At 35.1% G+C, this 26,895-nt stretch overlaps 1 protein-coding gene across 1 annotated transcript; it reads left to right on the top strand.

The window, feature by feature from the left end:
- Window positions 1-904: 904 nt before the first annotated feature.
- Window positions 905-26,008, top strand: LOC127129808 (MATH domain and coiled-coil domain-containing protein At3g58340). The gene is made up of 5 exons (XM_051058933.1): window positions 905-981; window positions 1,084-1,280; window positions 24,743-24,869; window positions 24,979-25,148; window positions 25,248-26,008. The coding sequence occupies exons 1-5, from the start codon at window positions 905-907 to the stop codon at window positions 26,006-26,008; spliced, it is 1,332 nt and encodes a 443-aa protein (XP_050914890.1).
- The last annotated feature ends 887 nt before the right edge of the window (window positions 26,009-26,895 follow it).

Raw genomic sequence — 26,895 nt, 5'->3', positions numbered from 1 at the left:
TATTTTTCAAATTTCCCAGATCACGCAATGTTACGACGTTGCTTCTCGGAGTTCGGGGCAGTGACAAAGGTGTTTCTAAGGTTGGAGACATGTTTGGCTTTGTGAGAGTTGAGGAGGTTAAGAACATTAATAAACTTCATTCTCAACTCAATGATGTTTGGCTTGGAAGCTTTAATCTAAGAAGTCAACTAGCTATTTTTTTTCCAAATCCAATGTTAAGGAACATCCTCAGGAGCTTGCAAAAATAGTACCTCAAAATTCTTATCCTTTTTTGGCAGTAAAGAATGGCTCTTTTAAATTTTGGTTAGAGATTCATGTGTAGGTGGTGTCAAACGTGTAGATGAGGTCCATGAAGATTGCAAAAAGCTAGTTTTTGGGGAAGATGATCCAAACCTTGTGTTGGCCCTCTCATTGTCTAGTGGTCATTCTAAAAACATATCTCTCTTTTGAGGAGGTGTATGAAAGCTTTATTCTCTTTGGTTTCTCCTTGTTTAAGATCTCTAAACCTTATGGAAACTATCTTCTTCTAAGTTGTCCGGATGAAATAACTCTAGCGTCTTTCAGGAATTCTGAGGAGGCTTTTTGGCCACCATTTTTTCTCTCTCTCAGCTCTTGGTCACCCTCTCTCTCACCCTTCAAGAAAGAAATTTGGTTATCCTGTAAAGGCAATTCAATCCATGCTTGGAATGAGGAAATCTTCACTATGAATGGTAACCTTTTTGGGAGAGTGTTGTAAGTGGATTCCTACACCAAAGCATGCCTTCATTACGATTTGAGTAGGGTGAAGGTGGTTGTTAATCTTGGTCCTTTAATAGATGAAAAGATTCGGTTATTCATTGGTGATGGAGAGCACCCTATAAGGGTGGTGGAATAAACTTTTTAGGACCGGTTTTTGGTGCTGCATATGGCGGAGAAGAATTTTATAGAGGGGACAAAATATCTTGTTCCTAGTGAAGATGAATCTTATGAGTCTGACTCCCTGTGAGTGTGTGAGGGAGAAATAATAGGTATGTAGGTTGATGGTGGCCAAGAAGTTTTAGCCGGTAACGAGCTCCGTCGTGGCACAGAGTAAGTTTGTAATAGGGAAGATGCTTCTCTTATTGCTGGCCAAGATGATCTCTACTTGGAAGAAGATGTGCAACCATTACCGATTTGTGAGGAGGTAGAAGATGAGGAGGAAGAAGCTCTGATTCGTGGTACATTTCCCTTTGCTTGTTCTTGGAAGGAAGTTGACACATGTCTTGTTCCTAATGGTGTTGGTCAGAGTCTTATTCCTATAGGTATGCCCGATAGGTCGGTTTCCACATAGACTTGTCACAATCATTATGGTTTTTTTGATGTTTTGAGGAAAAATGTACGACCAGTGTTTCCTACTTCAATGGAAAACAAGTGCTTCAATGATTCTTCATATGAGGACTCAAAATCTGTCCACTTTCCTTTCTCTTTTGCACGTGTGTCCAAATTCTCTTATTTGGATCCCCATAATATTTCTTATTCACTTTTGGCATCTTAAAGGTGTAGTCAAAAGTCCGACCTTGCATTGAATTCTTTATATGGGTCATGCAATGATAATTGTAATCTTATGGGAAATACAACTATGGGTCCACGTGATGTTGTTTTTCATGAGTAGGATGTGGTAATAAAGTTCAACAAGGAAGATTTAGCTAATGATTTAATTCATTTGCGTCATTATTCTTGGCCACCTATGGGAATGACCACCTCTGGGTCGGTATCTCAAGTCCGAGAATTCCCTTAAGTTTGTGGAAAATCCTAGTTCGTCGCATCGTAATTTATATGACATTTTGACTCCGCTCCCTCAGAGATTTGGATGCGAGGTTTTATCTTCGTTATCAAAAAGTGAGGATCATTGTACGTCAGACTCAGGCTCAAACTCTATTTCGGACCAGAGAACTCAAGTGTTCCCCACTCCTCCTCGGGAGCCAGGTATGGTTATCCCCGCTTGTGATCCTTGTTCTTCTATTGGATTTTGTTTGCGACTAGTATTCCCAGACTAGTACCAGAGGGAGGTTTGAATTCTCCAAGGATATGTTTGGATAGTTGGTATGTGATGAAATGGAATGGAATGGAGTGGTAACTAATGAGATTCCATTGTTTGGATTTGCAAATAATGAATGGAATGGAATGGTGTTGGTGTAAGCCCTAGAGGCCAATACTTTTGGTACTTGTATCGAATTATTTATTAATAATAAAAAGCTTTTTCTTTATTACGTTTGTTTAATAAAGTCCCTAGAATAGCTAGTCTGTTTAATGTATCAAGTATGACTTAATCATGAGATCACATTAAACATAAGGACACTATTCTTAAAGTATCCGTAGTCGAGCTTTAGTGTGAAGTGGGATAACATTAAAGCATTAAGACTATTATGTTTGTAGACTGATGATCACATCTCATGGATCATGGATAAAGAGTTATCAAGTCTTAAACATAGGTATGAATATTAAGAGTAATATTTGTACCGGATTGACCCGCTATGAGAATACTATATAGAAAGTTATGCAAAGTGTCATAAGTTATTCTCATGGTGATAATAGTGTATTCCACTCTTCGACCTGAAACCACTATGGATCCTAGATGTAGAGTCGAGTGCTTTATTGCTGATCCAACGTTGTCCGTAACTGGATAACCATAAAGACAGTTAATGGGTACTCCACAAAGCATGCTGAGGGACATGAGTGTCCTAGATGGAATTTGCCCATCCTGCATAACAGGATGAATGTCTATGGGCCCAATATTGAACTGAACAAGGATGACACGGTCTATGCCTTGTGTTCAATATAGACATAAGGGCAAAAGGGTAATTATACACATAATTATTATCACAGAAGGTTGTGTCAGATCACTTGACATTTTCGTGTCTTGGGTAGCAGTGATGTGTTGCTAGATACCGCTCACTGTTTATTATGTTAAATACGTGATTTAATATAATTGCCAACGTCACGAAAACCTACAGGGTCACACACAAAGGACGGGTTGATGAGAGATAGAGTAACTAAGGAATACCATAAGGTACGGTGCCCTTAAGTGAATTATAGAACATCGTAAGGTACGATGTACTTGAGTAGAATACGAAATATGGTAAGGTACCATGAGCTTAAGTGATTTTGTGCATATTATAAGATATGGGCCAAAATACACCTAAGTGGGCTTTTAGCTTGAAGCCCACACAAGTGGTTCTATAAATAGAACCCTTGTGCAGAAGCAAAAATTGCGGTTGCATTATTTTTGTTTTCTATCACTCTCTCTCTCACTCAAAGCCTTCATTCGTACCAGCTAGCACTGAGATTGAAGGAACCCGTTCATGTGGACTGAGTAGAGACGTTGTCATCGTTCAACGTTCGTGATCGCTTCGTGGATTTGCATCAAAGGTTTTGATCGTCACAAGAGATCTGCACCAAAGGTTTCAACCGTCACAAGAGGTAAATATTCTATCACTGATCATGACCATTCGTAAGGATCTCTAAAGGAGAAATTTTAATTTCCGCTGCGTTTTGGACCGCAATTCTCCTTCAGTGGTATCAGAGCCACTTACGAAACCATGAATCGGATAGTTGTTTAATTTCTGTATTAATATGATTAAAAGACAGAATGAATCAATTAATTAAACGGGTAAATAAATTTGGCATCATGAGTGTACGAGTTGGATGATTGATGTTGACTATGCTTCGGAATCCGACATTAGTATGGTGAAGCAGCGATACATCGATCGTCCATAGGTTACGCAATTGAGACCGATCAACTTATATATGATATAAGTAATCCTAATGCAAAATACGGTATATGTGACATACTGTTTCTGTTTCGTTCATTCGAACACTAAATGATTGTTTTCCTTTGAGCGATCAATGGTCATTTGCTTCGGAATCCGACATTAGTATGGTGAAGCAATGACATGTTGATCAATCATACTGAATCAACAATCGAGGTGTGTTTGAAGGTCTGAAATTGGCGCATTAGGGTTGGAGACGGTGCAAGGGTTGTGCCGTCAAAGAGTTGTGAATTTAGGGCTTTTGGAACACGTCTGTTGACTGTTTCAAAGTTTGTTATTTTGGCTGCGTGAAGCTCGTGTGACGAGCATAACAAGCATAACAAACTGGATGCGTGACGGTCGTCACGTGCTTTGTGACGGTCGTCACATTCACAAGTCCAGAAAAATAGGCGTTTCTGTTTTTTGCCCTGTGACGGTCGTAACGTGTTTTGTGTGACGGTCGTCACACTCACGTGGCCTGTGACGGTCGTCACATGCCTGTGACTGTCGTCACACTCACATAGTCAAAATTTTGGGGTTTCTGATTTTGTGCCTACGCAAGAGTTGTGTTGATGCAAACTCTGCGTAGTGTGATCGGTCGCCGAAATTTAATTTGGTTTTAATTAATTAAAGGAATTAAAATTTAATAATAACAATGTGTTTATTATTATTGCCTTATGGTGATCAGTTATGGCCTTAGTTGTCCTTTATTTTGTTTTGGGTTTTTTAAATACGACCTGCGTGTCATGCCTCTCCTTTTGATCTCTTAATGTAACTTCTTTTCTCATCTCAAACCCTCGTATGTAAAACGAGTTTCTTCTGGAATGTAATGTTATGAATAAAGAGAAGAAGACAATGTTATGAAGAAAGAGAAGATTTCAATATCAAAAGAGGACAATCTTGAAGATCTTGCTTGGAGAAGCTTAGAAAAGAATTCAATATTAAAGGAGGACAACCTTGAAGATCTTGCTTGGAGAAGCTTAGATCGTTGTAGGTTAGCTTAGGTTCTCTCATTGGCTTGGGAGAACAATTGCGCTAGGGGCCATAACTGTTTCATTTTGTTTGCATGTATGTTGATGCATGTGAATGTATGTTGATGCATGTGAGAGACGATTTATATGATAAACTAGCCGGTGAGATCATAACAATTGCAATTCCCTCAAACTAAAATATTAAGTTTATGCTTTCCAAGTTTTAGCACTCATCAAGACTAGTATCGGATAATGTAGGTTTCGCCAAAGCGAGGTGCATGTTCTATATTAGTAAGGTGCGATGGGATAATTGTAATATCCAATTGCTAAAACAATGGGTCAAACTTAACTAAACAAATTATGATGATATTATATATGTTTGCTTTCCAAGTTTTAGCACTCATCAAGACTAGTATCGGATAATGTAGGTTTCGCCAAAGCGAGGTGCATGTTCTATATTAGTAAGGTGCGATGGGATAATTGTAATATCCAACTGCTAAGACAATGGGTCAAACTTAATTATAATAATATCATATATGTTTTAGAAGCAAGAGTTGGGAATAATCCATATGATGGATTGGAATAAGGAGTTATTCACCCAACTGAAATTTTCGAGAGTTGTATGAGATACAATTGGAAGGAGTTCCTACCTAAATAACCTAGTTTTGTGTAATCCGCCTACGCGGACTTAGAACGAAGTGAAATATGGATCTCGACCCACTAGAAAATCTTCCAACGGGATTTTCCGAATCAAATGATGAGGGTCATTTGTTTTGAATAAAATAGTGGGAGCATATTTGATTAAAGGCCTAATTAAATATGTCAATGATACTTATATTTTCTTAATCCTTATGTAGATTACCATGACAGCAAACACCTCTAACAACATCTTGAGATCAATCCTTGATAAGGAAAAATTGTCTGGGACAAATTTTCTGGATTGACACCGAAACCTGAGGATTGTCCTCAAACATAATAGAAAGTTGTATGTCTTGGAGACACCTTTTACTGAAGAGGAACCTCCTAGTTCTGCACCTAAGGCAGAAAGAGATGCTTATAAGAAGCATGTCGATGATGCCAATGAAACTGCTTGTCTCATGCTGGATGTCATGAACTCAGAGTTGCAAAAGCAACATGAGAACATGACAGCGTTCGATATGATCGAACACATGAAGATGCTCTATCAAGAGCAAGCAAGGCATGAGAGGTTTGAAGTTTCAAAAACCCTTTTTTTCAAGGCAAGATTAGCTGAGGGAGCCCCTGTAAGTCCCCATGTGCTCAAGATGATTGGGTATGTGGAAAACCTTGAAAGGTTGGGCTTTCCCCTCGGAAAGGAACTTGCGACTGATTTGATCTTGCAATCGTTGCCAAATAGATTCAGTCAATTTGTCCTAAATTTCAATATGAATGATATGGATAAATCTCTTCCTGGACTGCTAGGCATGTTAAGAACAGCTGAACAGAATCTGAAGACAAAAGGGAAGTCCATTCTGATGATCAGAAATGGAAAGAGACAGAACAAAAGGCCCACCAAGCAGGGTGATAAAGGGAAAGGCAAGGAAGTTGCCAAACCCAGACCCACTGTTGCTGCTTTGAAGCCTATTGGAGGCATAGCAAAGGCAGGCACCTGCTTCCATTGCGGTAAGACCGGACACTGGAAGAGAAACTGCCCAAAGTACCTGGAAGATACGAAGAATGGAGTAGAGACTTCAACTTCAGGTATTTTTGTTATTGAAATAAATTTATCTACTTCTGCATCATGGATATTAGATACTGGATGCGGTTCTCACATTTGTACAAATGTGCAGGGGCTAAAAAGAAGTAGAGATTTGGCAAAAGGTGAAGTTGACCTACGAGTTGGCAATGGAGCAAAGGTTGTTGCTTTAGCCGTAGGAACTTATGTATTAACTTTACCTAGTGGTTTAATAATTCAGTTAGAGAACTGCTATTATGTACCTGCAATTAGCAGGAATATTATTTCCATTTCTTGTTTGGACAAGTTTGGTTTTTCATTTATAATAAAGAACAATTGTTGCTCAATTTATTTGAATGATATATTCTATGCTACTGCACAAATGAGCAATGGACTATATGTCCTTGATCTCGAAATGCCTGTATATAACATTAATACTAAAAGGATGAAACCTAATGAGTTAAATCTAACTTACCTTTGGCATTGTCGATTAGGCCACATAAATGAGAAATGCATTTCCAAACTCCATAAAGATGGACTCTTGGACTCTTTTGATTATGAATCATATGAGACATGCAGATCTTGTTTAATTGGAAAGATGACAAAGTCTCCATTCAAAGGAAAAGGTGAAAGAGCGAATGATCTTTTGGGCCTAATACATACTGATGTATGTGGACCACTGAACATACCAGCCAGAGGAGGTTTTCAGTACTTCATCATATTTACTGATGATTTCAGTAGATATGGTTATGTGTATTTAATGAAACACAAATCAGAGTCCTTTGAAAAGTTCAAGGAATTCAAGAATGAAGTACAAAACCAACTAGGTAAGAATATTAAAACTCTTCGATCAGATCGAGGTGGTGAGTATTTAAGCCTAGAGTTTGATGACCATCTGAAAGAGTGTGGGATCCTATCCCAACTTACTCCTCCTGGAACACCCCAATGGAATGGTGTATCTGAGAGAAGAAATCGAACCCTGTTAGACATGGTCCGATCCATGATGAGTCACACCGATCTTCCAAACTCCTTTTGGGGACATGCACTATTGACAGCAGCTTACACACTTAACCGTGTTCCATCCAAAAAGGTTGAGAAGACACCATATGAGATATGGAGTGGTAAGAAACCACATATGTCTTACATGAAGATTTGGGGTTGTGAGGTTTATGTGAAACGAAAAATTTCAACTAAGCTTGAGCCCAAATCTGACAAATGCTTATTTATGGGGTATCCTAAAGAAACAAAAGGGTATTACTTCTACAATCCTTCTGAGGGCAAAGTGTTTGTCGCTCGAACTGGAGTTTTCCTAGAAAAGGATTTTATTTCCAAAGGAACCAGTGGGAGGAAAGTAGAGCTTGAAGAAATTCAAGAATCACAAAGCATAGATACACCTATGGAGGAATTAGAGCAGGAAACACAAGAAGTTGTGGAAGAGCAACCTGCTCAAGTAGAACAAAACCAGCGTAGATCAAGCAGGATACGTCAACTACCTGAGAGATATGGATATCTCATAACTGATCAAGGTGATGTATTACTCATGGATCAAGATGAGCCTGTGACCTACCAAGAGGCCATAACTGGTCCCGAGTCTGAGAAGTGGCTAGAAGCCATGAAATCTGAAATGGATTCCATGTACACAAACCAAGTTTGGACCTTGGTAGAGCCTCCTGTAGGAGTTAACCCTATAGGATGCAAGTGGGTCTTCAAAAAGAAGACTGACATGGATGGTAAGGTACATACCTATAAGGCAAGACTGGTTGCAAAAGGATATAAACAAATTCATGGGATTGACTATGATGAAACCTTTTCACCAGTTGCAATGCTTAAATCTGTTCGGATTTTACTTGCTATCGCTGCATATCATGATTATGAAATATGGCAGATGGATGTCAAAACTGCTTTCCTTAATGGAAATCTTCTTGAGGATGTGTACATGACACAGCCTGAAGGATTTGACATACCAGAGGAAGCCCAAAAGATATGTAAGTTACAAAGATGAATCTATGGATTGAAGCAAGCTTCCAGAAGCTGGAATCTTCGTTTTGATGAAACAGTAAAACAATATGGATTCATCAAGAACGAAGATGAGCCTTGTGTCTACAAGAAGGTTAGTGGGAGCATGATCGTTTTCCTGGTATTATATGTAGATGACATATTACTCATTGGAAACGATATCCCTACCCTACAACAAGTAAAGTCTTGGTTGGGGAAATGCTTTTCTATGAAGGACCTAGGTGAAGCAGCCTATATATTAGGAATCAGAATCTATAGAGATAGATCACAAAAACTGCTTGGCCTAAGTCAGAGTACATACATAGACAAAGTGTTGAGACGCTTTAATATGCATGGTTCCAAGAAAGGATTCATACCTATGCAACATGGCTTGTGTCTATCAAAAACACAATCCCCTTTAACTAAGGAAGAAAGGGATCGCATGAATAAGATTCCATATGCATCTGCAATAGGATCTATCATGTATGCCATGTTATGTACTCGACCAGATGTCTCGTATGCTTTGAGTGCAACGAGTAGGTACCAATCTGATCCTGGTGATGCTCACCGGGTAGCAGTCAAGAATATCCTTAAGTATTTAAGAAGGAATAAGGACTCATTCTTGATATATGGAGGTCAGGAAGAGTTGGCTGTAATTGGATACACCGATGCTAGCTTCCAGACAGATAAGGATGACTTTAGATCGCAATCTGGTTATGTGTTTTGCTTAAACGGTGGCGCTGTGAGCTGGAAAAGTTCAAAGCAAGATACAGTTGCTGATTCTACAACCGAGGCCGAGTATATTGCTGCCTCAAGTGCAGCAAAGGAAGCTGTCTGGATCAAAAAGTTCATTAGTGAACTTGACATAGTTCCTAGCATTGTGGATCCCATTGGTCTCAACTGTGATAACAATGGTGTTATCGCACAAGCCAAGGAGCCTAGATCTCACCAACGATCCAAACACATACTTAGGCGTTATCTTCTCATTCGAGAGATAATAGATAGAGGAGATGTGAAAATATGCAGAGTACCTACACTTGACAATATTGCTGACCCACTGACAAAGCCTCTTGCGCAGCAGAAGCATGATGGTCATACTAGATCTATGGGTATTAAGGGTATGCCTGAATGGCTCTAGTGCTAGTGGGAGATTGTTGGTGTAAGCCCTAGAGGCCAATACTTTTGGTACTTGTATCTAATTATTTATTAATAATAAAAGGCTTTTTCTTTATTATGTTTGTTTAATAAAGTCCCTAGAATAGCTAGTCTGTTTAATGTATCAAGTATGACTTAATCATGAGATCACATTAAACATAAGGACACTATTCTTAAAGTATCCGTAGTCGAGCTTTAGTGTGAAGTGGGATAACATTAAAGCTTTAAGACTATTATGTTTGTAGACTGATGATCACATCTCATGGATCATGGATAAAGAGTTATCAAGTCTTAAACATAGGTATGAATATTAAGAGTAATATTTGTACCGAATTGACCCGCTATGAGAATACTATATAGAAAGTTATGCAAAGTGTCATAAGTTATTCTCATGGTGATAATAGTGTATTCCACTCTTCGACCTGAAACCACTATGGATCCTAGATGTAGAGTCGAGTGCTTTATTGCTGATCCAACATTGTCCGTAACTGGATAACCATAAAGACAGTTAATGGGTACTCCACAAAGCATGCTGAGGAACATGAGTGTCCTAGATGGAATTTGCCCATCCTGCGTAACAGGATGAATGTCTATGGGCCCAATATTGAACTGAACAAGGATGACACGGTCTATGCCTTGTGTTCAATATAGACATAAGGGCAAAAGGGTAATTATACACATAATTATTATCACAGAAGATTGTGTCAGATCACTTGACATTTTCGTGTCTTGGGTAGCAGTGATGTGTTGCTAGATACCGCTCACTGTTTATTATGTTAAATACGTGATTTAATATAATTGCCAACGTCACGAAAACCTACAGGGTCACACACAAAGGACGGATTGATGAGAGATAGAGTAACTAAGGAATACCATAAGGTACGGTGCCTTTAAGTGAATTATAGAACATCGTAAGGTACGGTGTACTTGAGTAGAATACGAAATATGGTAAGGTACCATGAGCTTAAGTGATTTTGGGCATATTATAAGATATGGGCCAAAATACACTTAAGTGGGCTTTTAGCTTGAAGCCCACACAAGTGGTTCTATAAATAGAACCCTTGGGCAGAAGCAAAAATTGCGGTTGCATTATTTTCGTTTTCTATCACTCTCTCTCTCACTCAAAGCCTTCATTCGTACCAGCTAGCACTGAGATTGAAGGAACCCGTTCGTGTGGACTGAGTAGAGACGTTGTCATCGTTCAACGTTCGTGATCGCTTCGTGGATTTGCATCAAAGGTTTTGATCGTCACAAGAGATCTGCACCAAAGGTTTCAACCGTCACAAGAGGTAAATATTCTATCACTGATCATGACCATTCGTAAGGATCTCTAAAGGAGAAATTTTAATTTCCACTGCGTTTTGGACCGCAATTCTCCTTCAAATGGAACATGCTGGAATTTATTCCTTCTAATTCCATCCAAATCTCTATTTTTTGTTCTACCCAATTTGGGGTGTATGGGACGGAATGAGGCATTTTTAATAAAATAACAAAACAATGGAGTGAGATCTATATTCCATTCCGCTCCGCTCTGTCACGTTCCATTCCGCTCGGCTCCATTATGTTCCATCAATCTAAACATAGCCCAAGGTTCTCACTATCTATTTGTTTAGAAGGCTCTCATATCCCTTCTCCTTCACGTTTGTTGACTTTGATGCCACTTTCATTTGAGTGTCTAAGTGTGCTGACATAGTAATAGCCAATACGGTTTTAAGGGTTACAAAGCAGTTGGGTTGTGAGTATTTGTTAAGTGATGAGGTTATTTTGGAAAATATTTTGGCTCTTGATAAGAAAGATAGGAAGAAGAGATCTACTTGTTTGTCTAGGGTGAGAGGTAGATGTTAATTTGTTCTTTTAATATTAGAGGGTTAGAGGTAGTTTTAAAAGAAGGAAGGTGAAGGATCTTATTCTTGCTAACTCCTTGGAGTTTGTGGCTATTCAAGAGACCGAACTCCTAGAGGCTTCTGAGTCTTTAGTTCATTCTCTTTGGGATAATTCTTTTTGTGAGTGGAGTTTTAAATCTGCAGTAGGCAGTAGTTGCATGTTGCTTTCTATTTGGTGTAGTTTGAAAGGGAAAGCCCGTTTCTCTTTCTCGGTTCTAGGTTTTCTAGGTGTGTGTTTAGAGTGGGGAGCTTCAAAGTCGGCATGCTTTGTGGTTAATGTGTATCCCAAGCCGTTTCTATCTAATAAAAGAAGTATGTGGGACGATATTTGCTTGAGGAAGTCTATCCTTGGAGGTGAGGCTTGGTGTATCTTTGGTGATTTCAATTCGATATCGTCGCCTAGTGAAAAAAAGGGAAATGATGGGTATGTTAACTCTTTTAACAATGTTGAATGTGTTGCTTTCTCATCGTTTATCTCTCGAATGGGTCTTTGGAATCTTCCTCTTTTGGGTATGAGTTTGACTTAAGGTTTGATTATGAAAAGAGTTTGGATGTGGCGGGTGCGTAATGTTTTCTTAATAGGTGACAATTGCTCGAATGGCCGAGTAAAGCTACTCGTATCCAAGTAATTGAGGAGAAGAATCGAAGGCTCGAAACCATATCCCTTTTCACCTCTAATGAAATGATGTTTAACCGTGATTAAGTGTTTTGAATTTGATTAGGAAAAATTCACTCTATGTTTGATTGAGGTTTTTATCAGTTGCGTTTGAAACGAAACACATGAACTATGAAAGTGGTTTTGAAATGGTTTTGAATAGGAATGAGGTGGAATTGACTTGGTTTGAAAAATATTGTGAAATGATAGTGAAATTAGTCGATCAATTTTTTATTAACAAAATTAGTTGACTAAAATTCGGTTAAATAGATTAATTAAGTTAATTAAGATTAATTATCAAAATTATTTGATTAAGTCCAATAATCAAGTTAATTAAAATTGATTACTTAATTTAAACCACATAAAATTTTCGAAACCACATATGGCAAACTTGACTTATCACAATGAAATAACATAATAGAACCATATCATTCTTTATTATATCACCAATTACGCTATTCTTTATTATATCACCAATTACGCTATGCTACGAGTCTCCACACAAAAGTTCAGCGAAACTGAAAAAAGTAAGATTAATTGCTAAAGTAGGTTGCACCAAAATATGAATCAGTGTAAAAAAACTTAGAGTTCTATTTGATCAATACTTCAGACCTGTATTTTTAAAAGTAAATAAATAAATATATATGTAATATATATAATATTTAACCACTAAACTCAACCAACAATTACATTACTATAAAAAATAAATCTAAATAATAGTAGAAAATATTCTATAAACTAATCAATGCTAATAATATCGGTGGATAATAAATTGTAATTTTAAGATCTCAATACAGCGACAATTATATTATTATAACAAAAACAAATCTTAATAATAGTAGAACACATACTACTACCTAATCAATGCTAACAATATAAGTTGGTAATAAAAAGTAAATGAATTGTAATTTCAATATCTCAATACAGTAGCAACTATCTTACTAAAACAAAACAAATCTCTATAATAGTAGAATACATACTACTAACTAATTAATCCTAACAATATCAGTCCATAATAAAAAGCAAATGAGTTGTAATTTCAAGATCTCAATATAACAGCAATGTACAACTTAATAGGCACAAACGTTATCAAAACTTAAATGACAAAAATGAAGCAATACGAAATTGAATGTGACAAACAAACTTAGATTCTAACATCAACACAGAAAGCACAATCTAGAATGTAAAAACTGATCATGATGGATCTAAAACTCGGAATTGAATCACAACATAATCGGAAACTAAGTCAAGCTAGCAAACAAACGTAAATCTACAAACATAACCAAATCTAAATGATACACAACTCAAACAGGACGAAATTCAAACAGAAAAATACTGAACACTACCTGAGTGAAACCGTCATCGGAAGCTGCTAGTTATTGTTGTTATTGAAATCTCCTTCATTGTCAAGCCTGAATCTCTTCCTGATAAAACCTGACTGAGTTGATTCAGATGATACTTGATGCCTTTATGTTACTAACCGTGGCAGTGAAATCGTGTTGCTTCAACGCGTGCGGTCATATGAAGCATGGTCGTTGTGTTATGTGTGTCTAAGGTTGGTCGGACATGGTGTTGGTTCATGTATGACGGATCCAGGTGGATTTCACTGTGGTTGTGTTTGCGTTCAAATTTTGTATTTTTTTTTTCTGATGAGGTTCGAAAACGAATGTTGAGTTAGGTTACTTGATGGTGATGGTTTGTTTTTATGGAGAAAAGAGTGGACCGAAGGAGTATGTTGTAGTGCACAGCGATGATGAGCGGTTTCATAAACGTTGTAGTTTAAGTCACGGTGGTTAAGGTGTGTACCGGAGATTTTTTTGAAATATGGATCAATGGGTTCAAATCGTGTGAAGTGGAGGTGGAGATGTCGTGAGTTGAAGAAGGGGTTCGTTTATGTTAGATGAACAATGAGGGGTCTTTTTGTTGAAGAAGAGTATAGTGGTCCTCTACAGAAAATGAGAGAGGTATCAAAATGATTTTTTTTCTTCCAGATATTTTTCTTCTTTGTCCTTTCAATGTGTGAGAGGAGTATTATTATGTGGTAAATTGAGGAACCGCGTGGTTGACTATCGGTGGAAGAGGGTTTTTGTTTTTTTCTTCGAATCAAAGCAAAACACTTGTCCTTGCTTAATTGAGATATTTTTTTTGAATGCGGCTAAAAAAATAGTCGAAAAATTAAAACCAGCACAACAGTTTAAACTATGTGAATAGTAGCTTAAGAAAATTGGCGTTTGAAAGCTCAGTTTTAAAATTTTTCGCCTGCTAATTTGAAGTACCACTGAGAAACAACTTGACTATTTGTCTATAGATCCAAAAAATTATCTGGCTGATATTTTAAGTACTATGCGAAACAAAATGCATGTTGTGACAAGTAGAAAATGCAAACGTCTTATAAATGAACTGACAATCAGATGTAATTAAATTACCCTTGGACCATTTACCTATGATTCTCCATCACAATTAAAACCTATAAAGATTCAGATGACGACAACACTCTTGATTGTCACCCTTAGAACCTCTGAAAACACGATACAATGGAATGAACAATGCATTGAGATTGAGAAATAAAATATTTCGACTTCTTAATCAACGGATGACTGAATGAATGTCATCAAGACTAGATAAAATTCCAGAGTTCCTGACTTTTTATGGGAACCATGATAAATTCTTTTTTTTAACTGATAAAAATGTACGACAAAATAGATCGATTTATGCTATGCTGATGTAAGGGGTGTTCACGGTCCGGTTTGGATCGGTTTTAAGACAAAATATCATCCGATCCAAAATATATAAAGCATACGGTTTGGTTCGGTTTTTGGATGACAACAAGAAAAATCCAATCCAATCCAATCCAATTTATACGGTTTACTTCGGTTCGGTTGAATCGGTTTTATTCGGTTTTTAAATCAACACTGTGAAATTTAAAACGAATATATTTCAATACCAGTTACAATTATGCCACCAACGTCTACTAAGACAATATCTAATTTTCATATTATATGGCTATTTGATGTCATTGTTGCAAAGATTCATTATAATATATGGACAATATCTATCCCAACGAAATAGACATTGCTGTAATAAATATTTTATATGGAGACCTGCTTACTTAGTGCTTATAGGGAGACTTGTAATATAAATTAAATATATGACAAATATATATGACAGTAACATACCAAAGCTGCATTAAAGTGAATATAATAATAAAACTTCAAGAAAAATATCAATGACAGCTATGTGATCTTTAGAATATATTCAATTTGACTACTATTCACTTTTTTTTATTCTTAGTGTTTGATGACTTGGATTAAATCAAGTCAATATTATAATAAGTTAATTATTGATCAAATTAATTTTTTCTATAAATTATAAATAAAAGAAATAGTAATGATACTATTGAATATAATTAATTTAATAGGATGAGTAAATGGAAGTAATACCGGTTCGGTTTGGACCGGTTCGGTTTTCATGAAGCCAACCGTAAACCGAACCGAACCGATCGGTTATGCAACATGGTGATCCAAATACATCCAAAAAAAATCGGTTTTTTTGGATTTCGGTTTTTTCGGTTCGGTTTTTGATTTTTTTTTTGGATTGGATTGGATCTGAACACCCCTAGATGTAGGGAATAAAATTTAGGGTACGACAGTTTCATTACTATAGAAAACATGTTTTCAACGACCTTAACTTATTGTGTGTCAACGTAAAGAAGTCGCAGGTGTAGGGAATAAGTATTCCGTGCTTTAGGCAGAGTTATTTATCTCTGCAATAACACTTATACCAAATATATGCAACATTCTTAAAATAAAAAGAAAATTGCAACAATTTTATATTTTCTAAAGGACCTATATAGTTGAAAAAAAAAATCATTTTTCTATTAATCAAGTTTCATGATTTGGTAGATAATTTTGATCTTAAATAATAATTTTGGTCATTCTTCCATCACAAGTTCCATCACAAGTTCCATCACAAGGTACTACAATGTTTGAATAACTAATGGACTCCTTACTTGTTATGTATGTTAATTATTTTTCCTTCCGATGCATGAAAGTTAACGTGAACGCATGTATAACAGTTTTGATAGAAATGATCCAAGATGACCCAAATACATTTTGTACTCGATCATTAATAAATTGAAATTGAATAATAAGGTACTTATAAAATATAGTAATTTTTATAGATGAATTTAAAATAAACTAGTTCAAAATAAAACGATAGTAACTATATGATATTTTTAATGATTTGTGAGATAATTTTATTAATTTTTTTGATATATTCAAAAATAAAATTATAATAAACTTTTCCTAACTTAATTGTAAAGAAGATCTAAATATAATATAGTAGTAGCAATTGAACATAAATTAATGTTTTTTTTATAATAATTGATGTAAATCAAAAAATTTAAAAAAAAAAAAATATATATATATATATATAATATATATATATATATATATATATATATATATATATATATATATATATATATATATATATATATATATATATATATATATAAGAAAATGTATTTAAAAATGTTTGTTAAAAAGTGTGTTAAGTTAATATTTCTCATAAAATATATTTTATAATGTTTTGACTTAGTTACAGTTTTGTTTTGTTATCCATATTTTACTTAATTCACAAAATTGATCCTCTATTTTAAATTTAAATAGTAGTTTTGATCTTCTTTTAGACTTTTGTATTTAAAATTAATAATATTTTTATTTTAAAATGACAAGTTTTTTTTTGAAATGCGACAAACCCTCGTAAATAAATATATAGTGGAGCTTTATAAATAAAAATATAAATTAAAAAATAATAATTTTATCTATTTTCTATGAAAAAAAATATGAGAATAGATCCAAATCATTTGAATTTAAAATAGAGGAATTAATTTCGTGAATAAGATAAAATTGAGGATAAAAAGTATAATTTAACTTAAAGTTTAATGATAAGAAAAAGAGAATTTTATAAAGACTATTTTAAATAACTTATATCGGAATTGAGAAATAATATTTTTCAAACAAAAAAATTAAAATGGAAATCTAATGCGGAAAAATAGGCACAGTAGATTTATTAAATATAAAAAATGAATGAAAATTTTAAAACAAAATAGATAAACTTTATAATAATTTTATTGAACACAAGAATATTTTTTTTGCATAATAATTGAAAATCATTCAAGTATTATATATATGCACAAATCATTATACATGAAAAAAATATGAGAAAGTTATCAACTACCTGTTTAACATATATTTTCTAACATTTTTATTAGTTATTCACATGATACTAACAAACTTAGATTAAATTTAGATGATTTGATAGACTCATGTAAATTTTAACCAATTAAAACAAGTGTGTTAAAAAAATTTGTTAAAAAAATATGTTGTTAATAATTTTCATAAAATATATCTTATAAAATAAAAAGATGACTTTATAATGGCCATTTTATATTGAAATTGAGCAATAATTTTGTTTAAACAAAAAAAAAGACAATAAAAATGATAATGGATTCGATATATATCTTTGTTTGGTGTGCCGATACTAGATACAAGTTTTGACTTTAAAGAAATGACGTGTGATGTCATCAGATTGTGAACGTAGTGCAGTTTTACTCTGATATGTGTCTTATGTAAGATAACCAAGCTCTGGACTACTCTACTTAACGCTTTTGAACATTTTTTTATCCAAAATTTTACGACTCTCACTACGTCAAATAAGGGAAAAGAGGGCGCTTATTTTGGCCTATAACAACGCTTTTAAGCGCCCTCTAAAGTGGCGCTGGCATAGGTAAAGACAGCGCTTTGTTTTCCTGGAGAAAGCGTTGTCTAAAGTGGCCCTTTAAGGGCCACATTATAGTGCGCTTTCAGAAAAAAGCGCCATCTGGAGTGGTCCATAAAGGGACACCTTAGAGGGCGCTTGCTGGAAAAAGCGCCCTCTAAAGTTGTCAATGTAAAGTGTTTAGAGGGCGCTTTCTGGACAAAGCGCCCTCTAAAGTTGTCAATGTAAAATGTTTAGAGGGCGCTTCCTACATAAAGCGCCCTCTAAAGTGTTAAGCGCCCTCTAAAGTTGTCAATGTAAAGTGTTTAGAGGGCGCTTTCTGGATAAAGCGCCCTCTAAAGTTGTCAATGTAAAATGTTTAGAGGGCGCTTCCTACAGAAAGCGCCCTCTAAAGTGTTAGTTGTTTTAAAAAAAATTGTTTGAAAAACAGTGGATATTTAATTGGTAACCTGTTCGCATGCTGCAAAAGTGTAAAATTCATATTGATTTCATCCTTTAATCCAATGTTATACACCATTAATCCATTGATATATACAACATGAATCCATTTATATACAACATTAATCCTCCATATATACAACATAATATATGATTCTTTGATCAACAATATACAACAACATATTCATGAGTTAGTAAAAGTACAACAACAATATACAACATATATACAACAACAGCATACAACAACAACATTCCATACATATATGTACAACAATATACAACCTAGCTATATGATTCTTTGATCAACAATGAATTGACACAATTCATCCTTCATTTCATCCAAATGAGCTCTTGAGTAAGATTTGTATTCCTCAAAGTACTACAATTAAGAGAATAAAACATATTCATGATTTAGTAACAGATTAGATGAAATATATGATAATATTAAAATAAATCCTAAGTTATTATTCCATACCATTTTTGGGATGTCTATACGATTCAACGCAATGATATCTCTCATAAATCTCAATACAAAAAATCCGCAATCGACCGAATTATTTTGCTGAGGACACTACACAGAAAAATAAACAATATATATATATAGTTAATTTCTTACAAACACTATTATAAGCAAAAAAACAAACATTATTATAAGCAAAAATAAGATACTTAATATATACCTGAACTCTGATCCAGGTAATGTCCTTCCTATTGCGATAATTCTTTTTCGATCTAAATTTTATTATTGCCCTAACAAAATAAAAACGTATATTGAGATCAATCTGACAGACATAATTAAATATACAAATACACACGAATATTTAGGGGAATTTCACTTACGTGTCAACCGTCTTCTTCATACTCGGATATTTACTCCAATCACCCGATAACGAATCGAGATAATACACTATTAGTCTCGAAAGATCCATAGCAACCAACACCCAGTGACCACTGTAAAATAAAACAAAAATTTAGATGAATGAAAATTTTCTACGTAAAATATATACATAGATTAGAATGAAATTATTAGAAAGAAAATCTAACCCGTTGCCAGAATTAAACGGTAAAAAATACAAACTGGGTGTAGTCTTATCGCCGGCCGCCATGAATCTATCGACTAGATCATTCTTTACGGATGTTGGATTTTTCGTTATTAACGTTGCGTTGATACGGGAAGCAGCAATAAAATTGAAACGGTTACACAATTCAGTTCCCCGCAGCAATGTTACATACATATACCTTAAATAGAAACATAATAAACATTAGACTACATATTGAAATGTGTAAATAAATTGTTCAACTAAGTAAATTATAGATTGATCGGAGTACCATATGTATGTATGAATGACAGCGATGCCCAATTCGTCGTGTTCAAAAAGTTGTTGCATGTCCTCCTTTGCAATTATTTCGAAATGAGCAGCTCTGAAAACACCTTCATCAAAATCTATAGTACGAATGGCCCCTTGCATAATATCGGACTCATTCACCATTTTCTCAAGACGCATCATAATTTGAGATTTTGTCCCGGACGTCGTTGGAGGAATATCGTTACCAGCTTTTTTCAACTTTCGACCGGGAACCTAAAAATTCATATAAATTAAATCATGACTTTTTGTGATGCAACAGAATCGTTGCGTATATAATTCAATAGGTATATATATTTGTACCTCTTTTAGAGATGCAACCGACTCGATGCGTCTTGAAATCCCTTTGCCAACCTTCAAGTCCGGACTTCTCCAATTATCATATGTAATCGGAATATGTTGTCGAACAAGGAAACCAATGTAACTTGCCAACATTGAACCGTTAGGCTCAATTAGTTGGTCTTCAGCACTCCAATGTACTTCAAATTTTACACCCTTGTCTCTTGCACGAATGATTGACTTCATAACAGTCAATCCTCGTTTGATTTCTTTTTCAACATTGTTACGTGATCCATTCGCGTCATGGGTATCGTCTTGGTTAGCCATTTTATCTGTAATATAGAAATGATTCAATAAGACCCAAGTAAGACAATGATTCAATATGTGAACACATTCATATACCTTCCATTTCTCATGCAAAAGACCTACTGCATGCAAAAGACCAATGCAAACTCAAACACACCTACTGCATGCAAAAGACCAATGCAAACTTATGGTGTTTGGAACATGAACAAACTTGCATCCATAATCATCAAACTTCCAAGCACAAGCTCAAACACACTTCAAATGATATCAGTTTTCAATCAGAAATAAAAAACTCAGTTTGCCCTAAACAACATTAATCAACATAATGCACAAAATGTAAAACTAAGTTTAGAAAATGCCCTAATCAAACACATGAAGAAAGTGAACGGTAAAGATGGAGAAGAGAAATACCTTCAAGGTGACGGTAACGATGGAGAAGAAAGTGAACAGTGACGGTGGACGTGAACGTGAACGCAGCAGTAGAAAAAGGCGACGGCGACGACGACGGTGAGGGAGGGAGAACGAACGGAGGACGAGAGTAATCGCAGTAGACGGTGGACGCAGTAGAGAGAAAACCCAGTTACGTAAACGAAATAGCTTGTAGAGAGGGAAAATAAAGAGACATGCAGTATATGTTATAATTTTAATGTTTACTAAAGGGGACCTTAGAGGGCGCTTTTGTAAAAAAAGCGCCCTCTAAAGGGGGCCTAAGAGGGCGCTTCTGAAAGCGCTCTCTAAGGCTTTCCAAAAGCGCCTTCTAAACTGGAAATGTACATGGACTTAGAGAGCGCTTTTTTAAAAGCGCCCTCTAAGGGTAACCTTAGAGGGCGCTTTCACTAAAGCGCCCTCTATTGTTGTCCCTCCATTTTCTCATTTTTTTTGGCTTCACTTTAGAGGGCGCTTTGTTACAAAAGCGCCCTCTAAAGGGGGCCTAAGAGGGCGCTTCTAAAAGCGCTCTCTAAGGCTTTCCAAAAGCGCCTTATAAACTGGAAATGTACATGGACATAGAGAGCGCTTTTTCAAAAGCGCCCTATAAGGTTACCCTTAGAGGGCGCTTTCAAAAAAGCGTCCTCTATTGGTGTCCCTCCATTTCCTCATTATTTTTTCGCTTCACTTTAGAGTGCGCTTTGTTACAAAAGCGCCCTCTAAAGTGCGCTGTCTATTCCAATAGTATGCTCCTTATTTTTTCTCTTCACTTTAGAGTGCGCTTTTGTAATAAAGCGCCCTCTAAGGGGCGCTGTCTATTCCAGTTTTTGGCGTAGTGTCTAAAGCTTCTAACGCTATCAAGCTCTGAACTCTTGCGCTGAAACAACTCGATATATCTATTTGTTTGGTGTGCCGATACTAGATACAAGTTTTGACTTTAAAGAATTGACGTATGATGTCATCAGATTATGAACCTATTGCACTTTTACTCTGATATGTGTCTAATGTAAGATAATCAAGCTCTGGACTACTCTACTCAATGCTTATGAACATTTTTTTATCCAAAATTTTATGACTCTAAAGCTTCTAACGCTATCAAGCTCTGAAATCTTGCGCTGAAACAACTCTGATGAACCGTGTCACCAGACTCCAAAGACCAAATTCTGATAATCTGGATCAAGATTCTAAAGATCAAGTTTTTGAAGATTATCTCAATCAGACTCTTATTCTTCTTCTATTCATGCTTCATCATCTCTTTATCAGAAACCCCTAAATACTGAAAATAAGATCAAAAAGGTCTTAGGTTAGAAAATAGTACACAATACAAAATCAAATATTCTTTTCACTACACTGATTTTGTAGAATAAGGATTGTACCAATGTGTCTCTCATTTTCACTAAACGTTATGCAAGGATACAACTACATTTATGTATTCCATTTCTATCTTCCAACGAATATCTTTATTGCCTATATAAAGGAGTCATGGAAGAATGGAACAGTAACCAAGTGCTAAGAATATCATTACGTGAATATTGCATACTGTGAATATTTTTTAGAGAAAAGAAACATACACACAAGGAGCTCCTGTTCATAATCTTCGTAGAATATATTTTGTGTGTAGCACTTTGTAATTCATTTGTGTATTCTACTTTCTTATAAGTATTTTGTAAACACACTTTGTATCTCAATCTTTGTGATTGTATTTCCTTAAGTGACTAGCGTTTAGTCAAAATTATTCAAGAAGACATTTATATTTGGTCTTTGTGTTGTAATAAAGTTTGGTTATAGTGAATCAAGTCCCTGTGATAAGGCAAAATCACCTTGGGGGGTGGACTGGAGGTAGCTTTGTTAACAACGAACCATGATAAAAATAATTATGTTCATTATTTTTGTTCTTAGTTTTCTGTTTGTCTCTTTGAGTTACAAAAGTTTTTGTTCTTGAAACTCAATTCAAACCCCTCATTTCTTGTGTTTCCATTATTTTCACATCTGACTTCATACCTTGAGGTGTTAAGACTATAGGTCCATAAACTTGTCTCTCGTAAAGTGAGTTTAGTTCTATTTCAATTGCATCTTTCCATTTTGGACTATTCTCACTTTGTTTATAATTTTTAATAGACGTTGATTCATGATCCTCTTTGTCATTTATTATATTTAGCACTATATTGTATGCAAAAATATTATCAATTTCGACCTCGTGTTTGTTCCATTATGTTCCATCATGGACATAATTTATCGAGATCTATTTATTTTCATGAATTTTAGGTACCTGATCATCCTTTTATTGAGCTGAAATGTTTATTATGTCTGAATATTTTTTAAAGTTTTCTATATCCTCGCTCGAGCCATCTTTATTTTTAGCTTCCTTTCTTGTTCGAAATTTTTTATCTTTGGAACCGATTGGTCTACCACGATTCAAGCATGGTTGAGACCAGTTAGATTTTCCATCAAGGACATCCATTTTGATTGGAGCATTAGTTTTTGGTATATATGATTTAGTCACACTTTTTGGTAAGAGAATGCATTTGCTAATTAATTTTCTAAGATTTGCAAGTGAGTTATATTTTGAACTTCTAGTTCACATTGTTTTGTTCGAGGATCAAGATGAGACAATGATAATTCATTCCAACTAATCTCTTTTTCCAACTTCTTATTATCTCCCCCTAATGCTGAAAAATTTGATTCATCAAATTGACAATCAACAAATCAAGCAGTGAATAAATCTCCCGTTGTTGGTTCAAGAAACTTTATAATAGATAAAAAGTCATATCCAACATATATTTTCATCATCCTTTGAGGACCCATCTTGATGTGATGTGGTAGAGAAATTGGAACATAATTCGGATATTCAAAAACTTAGATGGGAAATATTAGGTTTTTAACCAAAAACTAATAGTAAAAGGGAAGAGGTGTGATAACTTGTTGGTCTGATGCAAATCAATGTTGTGGCATGCAAAATTGCATGACCCCAAGTAGAAATTGGGAGTTTCCATATCATGATAAGTTGTATTGAAATTAATTAAATACGATTAAGAAATTGTTCTGCAAGTCTATTTTGTGTGTGAACACGTACTAATGGATATTTAATGTCAATTTCAATTGACATACAATATTCATTAAATGTTTGAGATGAAAATTTGACAGCATTATTTTTACAGTATACTTTTGGAAATAATTTCTTATTCAAGTTACTTGAGCTAGCAATCTCGCAAACACCCGATTGCGAATTGACAATAGCATTATTTTTACAGTATACTTTTGGAAATAATTTCTTATTCAAGTTACTTGAGCTAGCAATCTCGCAAACACCCGATTGTGAATTGACAATAACCAAACATGTGACATTTAATTGTTCCATCAATTAAAATCATAAAATATTTAAATAGTCCACATAATGAGTATATTAGCCCACAAATATCATCATGTATACGGTCTGATTCATTATATTTTTTGTTAGTCATAACCGAATTATCAACTACCCTTCTTCCTTGAGCCCGTATTGGCATCTCTTCTTTGAGTCAATTGACCCTAATCTCTGCAGAAGCTAGGAATCCTTAATTCGGAGGAGGGACCAAAGGTCCAAAGAGGCCTTGCTCCTCACCTTCCGCTTAACTTCAAAAAAACCACGATACTCAACTCTCAAGTCAAGCTACTCACCACCTCCCTAAGAGACTCAATATGGACATCAAGAAAACCAAATATTTGATTTAAATTTGATCAAAGAGTCTGAATGTATAAACTTGAAAATTGGTGTTCTCAAATAGAGACTTTGGTTTCTGGTCAGCCAAATTAAAAAAGATATGAAATTTAAATAGCCAGTATCCTTTTGAAAGTTGTGCCTATTCAATCCTCCAGAGTTAACTCGCTCTATCCTCTCATAACTGTAATAATTGTAATGTAATTGTTCCACTGCCCACTTCTGCTGCCTCTTCTGTTACTCAACACAAAAAGTATTGCTATTTATAATATAGTGTAGATAAGGCTGCCATGTCAGTAGTATTTATGTCTGTTTTAATCTTATGTATGTAGAAATGGAGGAGCATAAACAATCTAGTATCGCCAAGTTTGAGAAATTCACTTGGAAGGTTGAGAACTTCTGTTGCTTGGAAGGTGAGGAGGTTTGCTCTGATCCTTTCATCCTCTGCGGCTATCAATGGTAAGTTATTTTCATGAATGAGTTCCCACTGGTGGATACGTAGATGTCACACTCTTTCGACACAATTTATTGCATTTGTGTGTTTTGATCTGTTTTGGTTTTGATGTAGGAGGATAAGTCTGTTCCCAAGAGGGAACAAACTCAACAAAGTAGATGACAACTTATCAATTTATTTGGAGGCTTTGCAAACTTCCAATATGTCTAAGGGATGGAACCGAGATGTCATATTTAGGCTAACTGTATTCAATCAACTCAATACCAGCATGACTGTTACAAAAGGTACTCCCGCCATGTTTGAGAGAAATAAATTTATTTCAAAATGACTGTCATCCTCCCTTTTCAATGTAGAAATTGACCTATGATACATGAATTTTCCAGAATCTAGCAATGAGTTCAATGCATGTGAGGATTCATTGGGGTTCCAATCCTTCATGACTTTTGCTGAGCTTCATTATCTTAAAAAAGGGTTTATTGTGAATGATGCTTGTATTATTGGTGCTGAGGTTTATGTTTCTAATTCAATACATGAGAAACCAATAAATCAAACAGCTAACTTAACTTCTTCCATAGCATTTGGAAGTCTATCTGGGTTTACAGAAGTTGATGTTCCAACTCCAAAGCAAGAAAAAGGCCAAAGCCAAAATCTAAGTGAGCTTATGGATTTCAAGGGTTTAGGACAAATAGAAAAAGACTTTGTTCCATTACTAGAGGAAGTATGTTGTCAGCATCCTTCACTTATTGTGTGTCAGCAGAAAAGAAGCCGCACGTGTAGGGAATGGGCGTTCACTGCTTTGGGGAGAGTTCTTTATTTTCTAAAGACCAGAAAGGTGAAAGATATGAACGACTTAGCTTGTAAGGAGCTTCAAATTTTCTGGGAGGAACTTGAGCTATTTAGTTTTGATTTGACATGGCTAGAGCCTCATGTTCAATCAGCCTTAGGTATGAAAAGTTATTTGGAGAAATTGGAGGAGGCAGAAAAGTTAAAGGTTAACGTGGATGCTCTAGAGTTGGAAATGGAGATGCTTAAGTCAAAGATAGCTAGTGTAGAGGAAAATCTTGATGCTGCAAGAGACTTGTTGAAAGCAAAAGATCTTGAAGAGATAGATTTAGAAGCTGGGTTAGGATTTGTGAAGCCATAAGCCCTTTCTGCAATTATGCTTTTCTATGGAATATGGATAGTTTTCTGTCTTCAATGGATTATCTTTAAAAATAAGAAATTAGTCTTTATAAGACCCTATATAAAAAAAATGTTACCCTGAAAAATTTATTCTGAGATGTGGAAGTGGAAGAACTATTTAACTAATAGTTATATTTGTTCTTTTGCAAGGGAGGTCTTAGGGAACCATGCACGCCCTTATGCTATGAATTTTCTAGCATCAACAACTATTGCCAATACCAAATAACAATAAGTAAAATATTCTACTTTCACGATTAATCTCGGAACGCAAGTTAAAAAAAAAGACGGTAAATAAGATGATGACAAAAGTGTGGCTTGTTATGTATTAGCATTGTTCAACTGCACTTAGGAAAGAGAAAGAGAAAATATGTAAGATTTGTGAGATGTCTACAACATATGTGAGAAGAGTTTTTATTATTATTGAAGAAGTTAATTTTAAAATAAAATTCAACACATCATTTATATACAAATGCTACGAGACATGTAATCCAAGTAATCTATCTAAATAACTAATTACCTGCCAATTATCTTAAATGAATTAACTAACAACAATACCCATTTACAATTCATTTTTTAAGTATGACATCAAAACGTTAAAACAATCCAACTATTGAATAGAACCACTCCTACCTTTTGCTTAAGAGTCAAAAATCTGATAACTTTTAATTCTTTGGTGAAGATTTCAGTCAAAGGAGATTCAGTTGAGCAAAGTCTTGCTTCAAGCTTTCCTTGAATTACCTGCTCCCTAAGAAATGAAACATGCCTTTTATGTGCTTGCTCTTGCCATGAAGAACAAGATTCTTTGCCAAGTTGATAGCTGGTTTATTATCCAATTGAAGAACAAGTGGT

Source organism: Lathyrus oleraceus, chromosome 3 (assembly GCF_024323335.1).
Source record: "Lathyrus oleraceus cultivar Zhongwan6 chromosome 3, CAAS_Psat_ZW6_1.0, whole genome shotgun sequence".
NCBI lineage: Eukaryota > Viridiplantae > Streptophyta > Magnoliopsida > Fabales > Fabaceae > Lathyrus > Lathyrus oleraceus.
The sequence above is the reverse complement of the archived record's forward strand: the minus strand, read 5'-3'. Positions and strand labels throughout refer to the sequence as shown.

Bases quoted from the DNA above. Each gene is read 5' to 3' on its own strand.
- LOC127129808 (XM_051058933.1), top strand. From the start codon at position 905: ATGGCGGAGAAGAATTTTATAGAGGGGACAAAATATCTTGTTCCTAGT. The intron at 1,281-24,742 runs GTATGCCCGATA...TTATGTATGTAG, and splicing joins TCAGAGTCTTATTCCTATAG to AAATGGAGGAGCATAAACAA. The intron at 24,870-24,978 runs GTAAGTTATTTT...GTTTTGATGTAG, and splicing joins ATCCTCTGCGGCTATCAATG to GAGGATAAGTCTGTTCCCAA.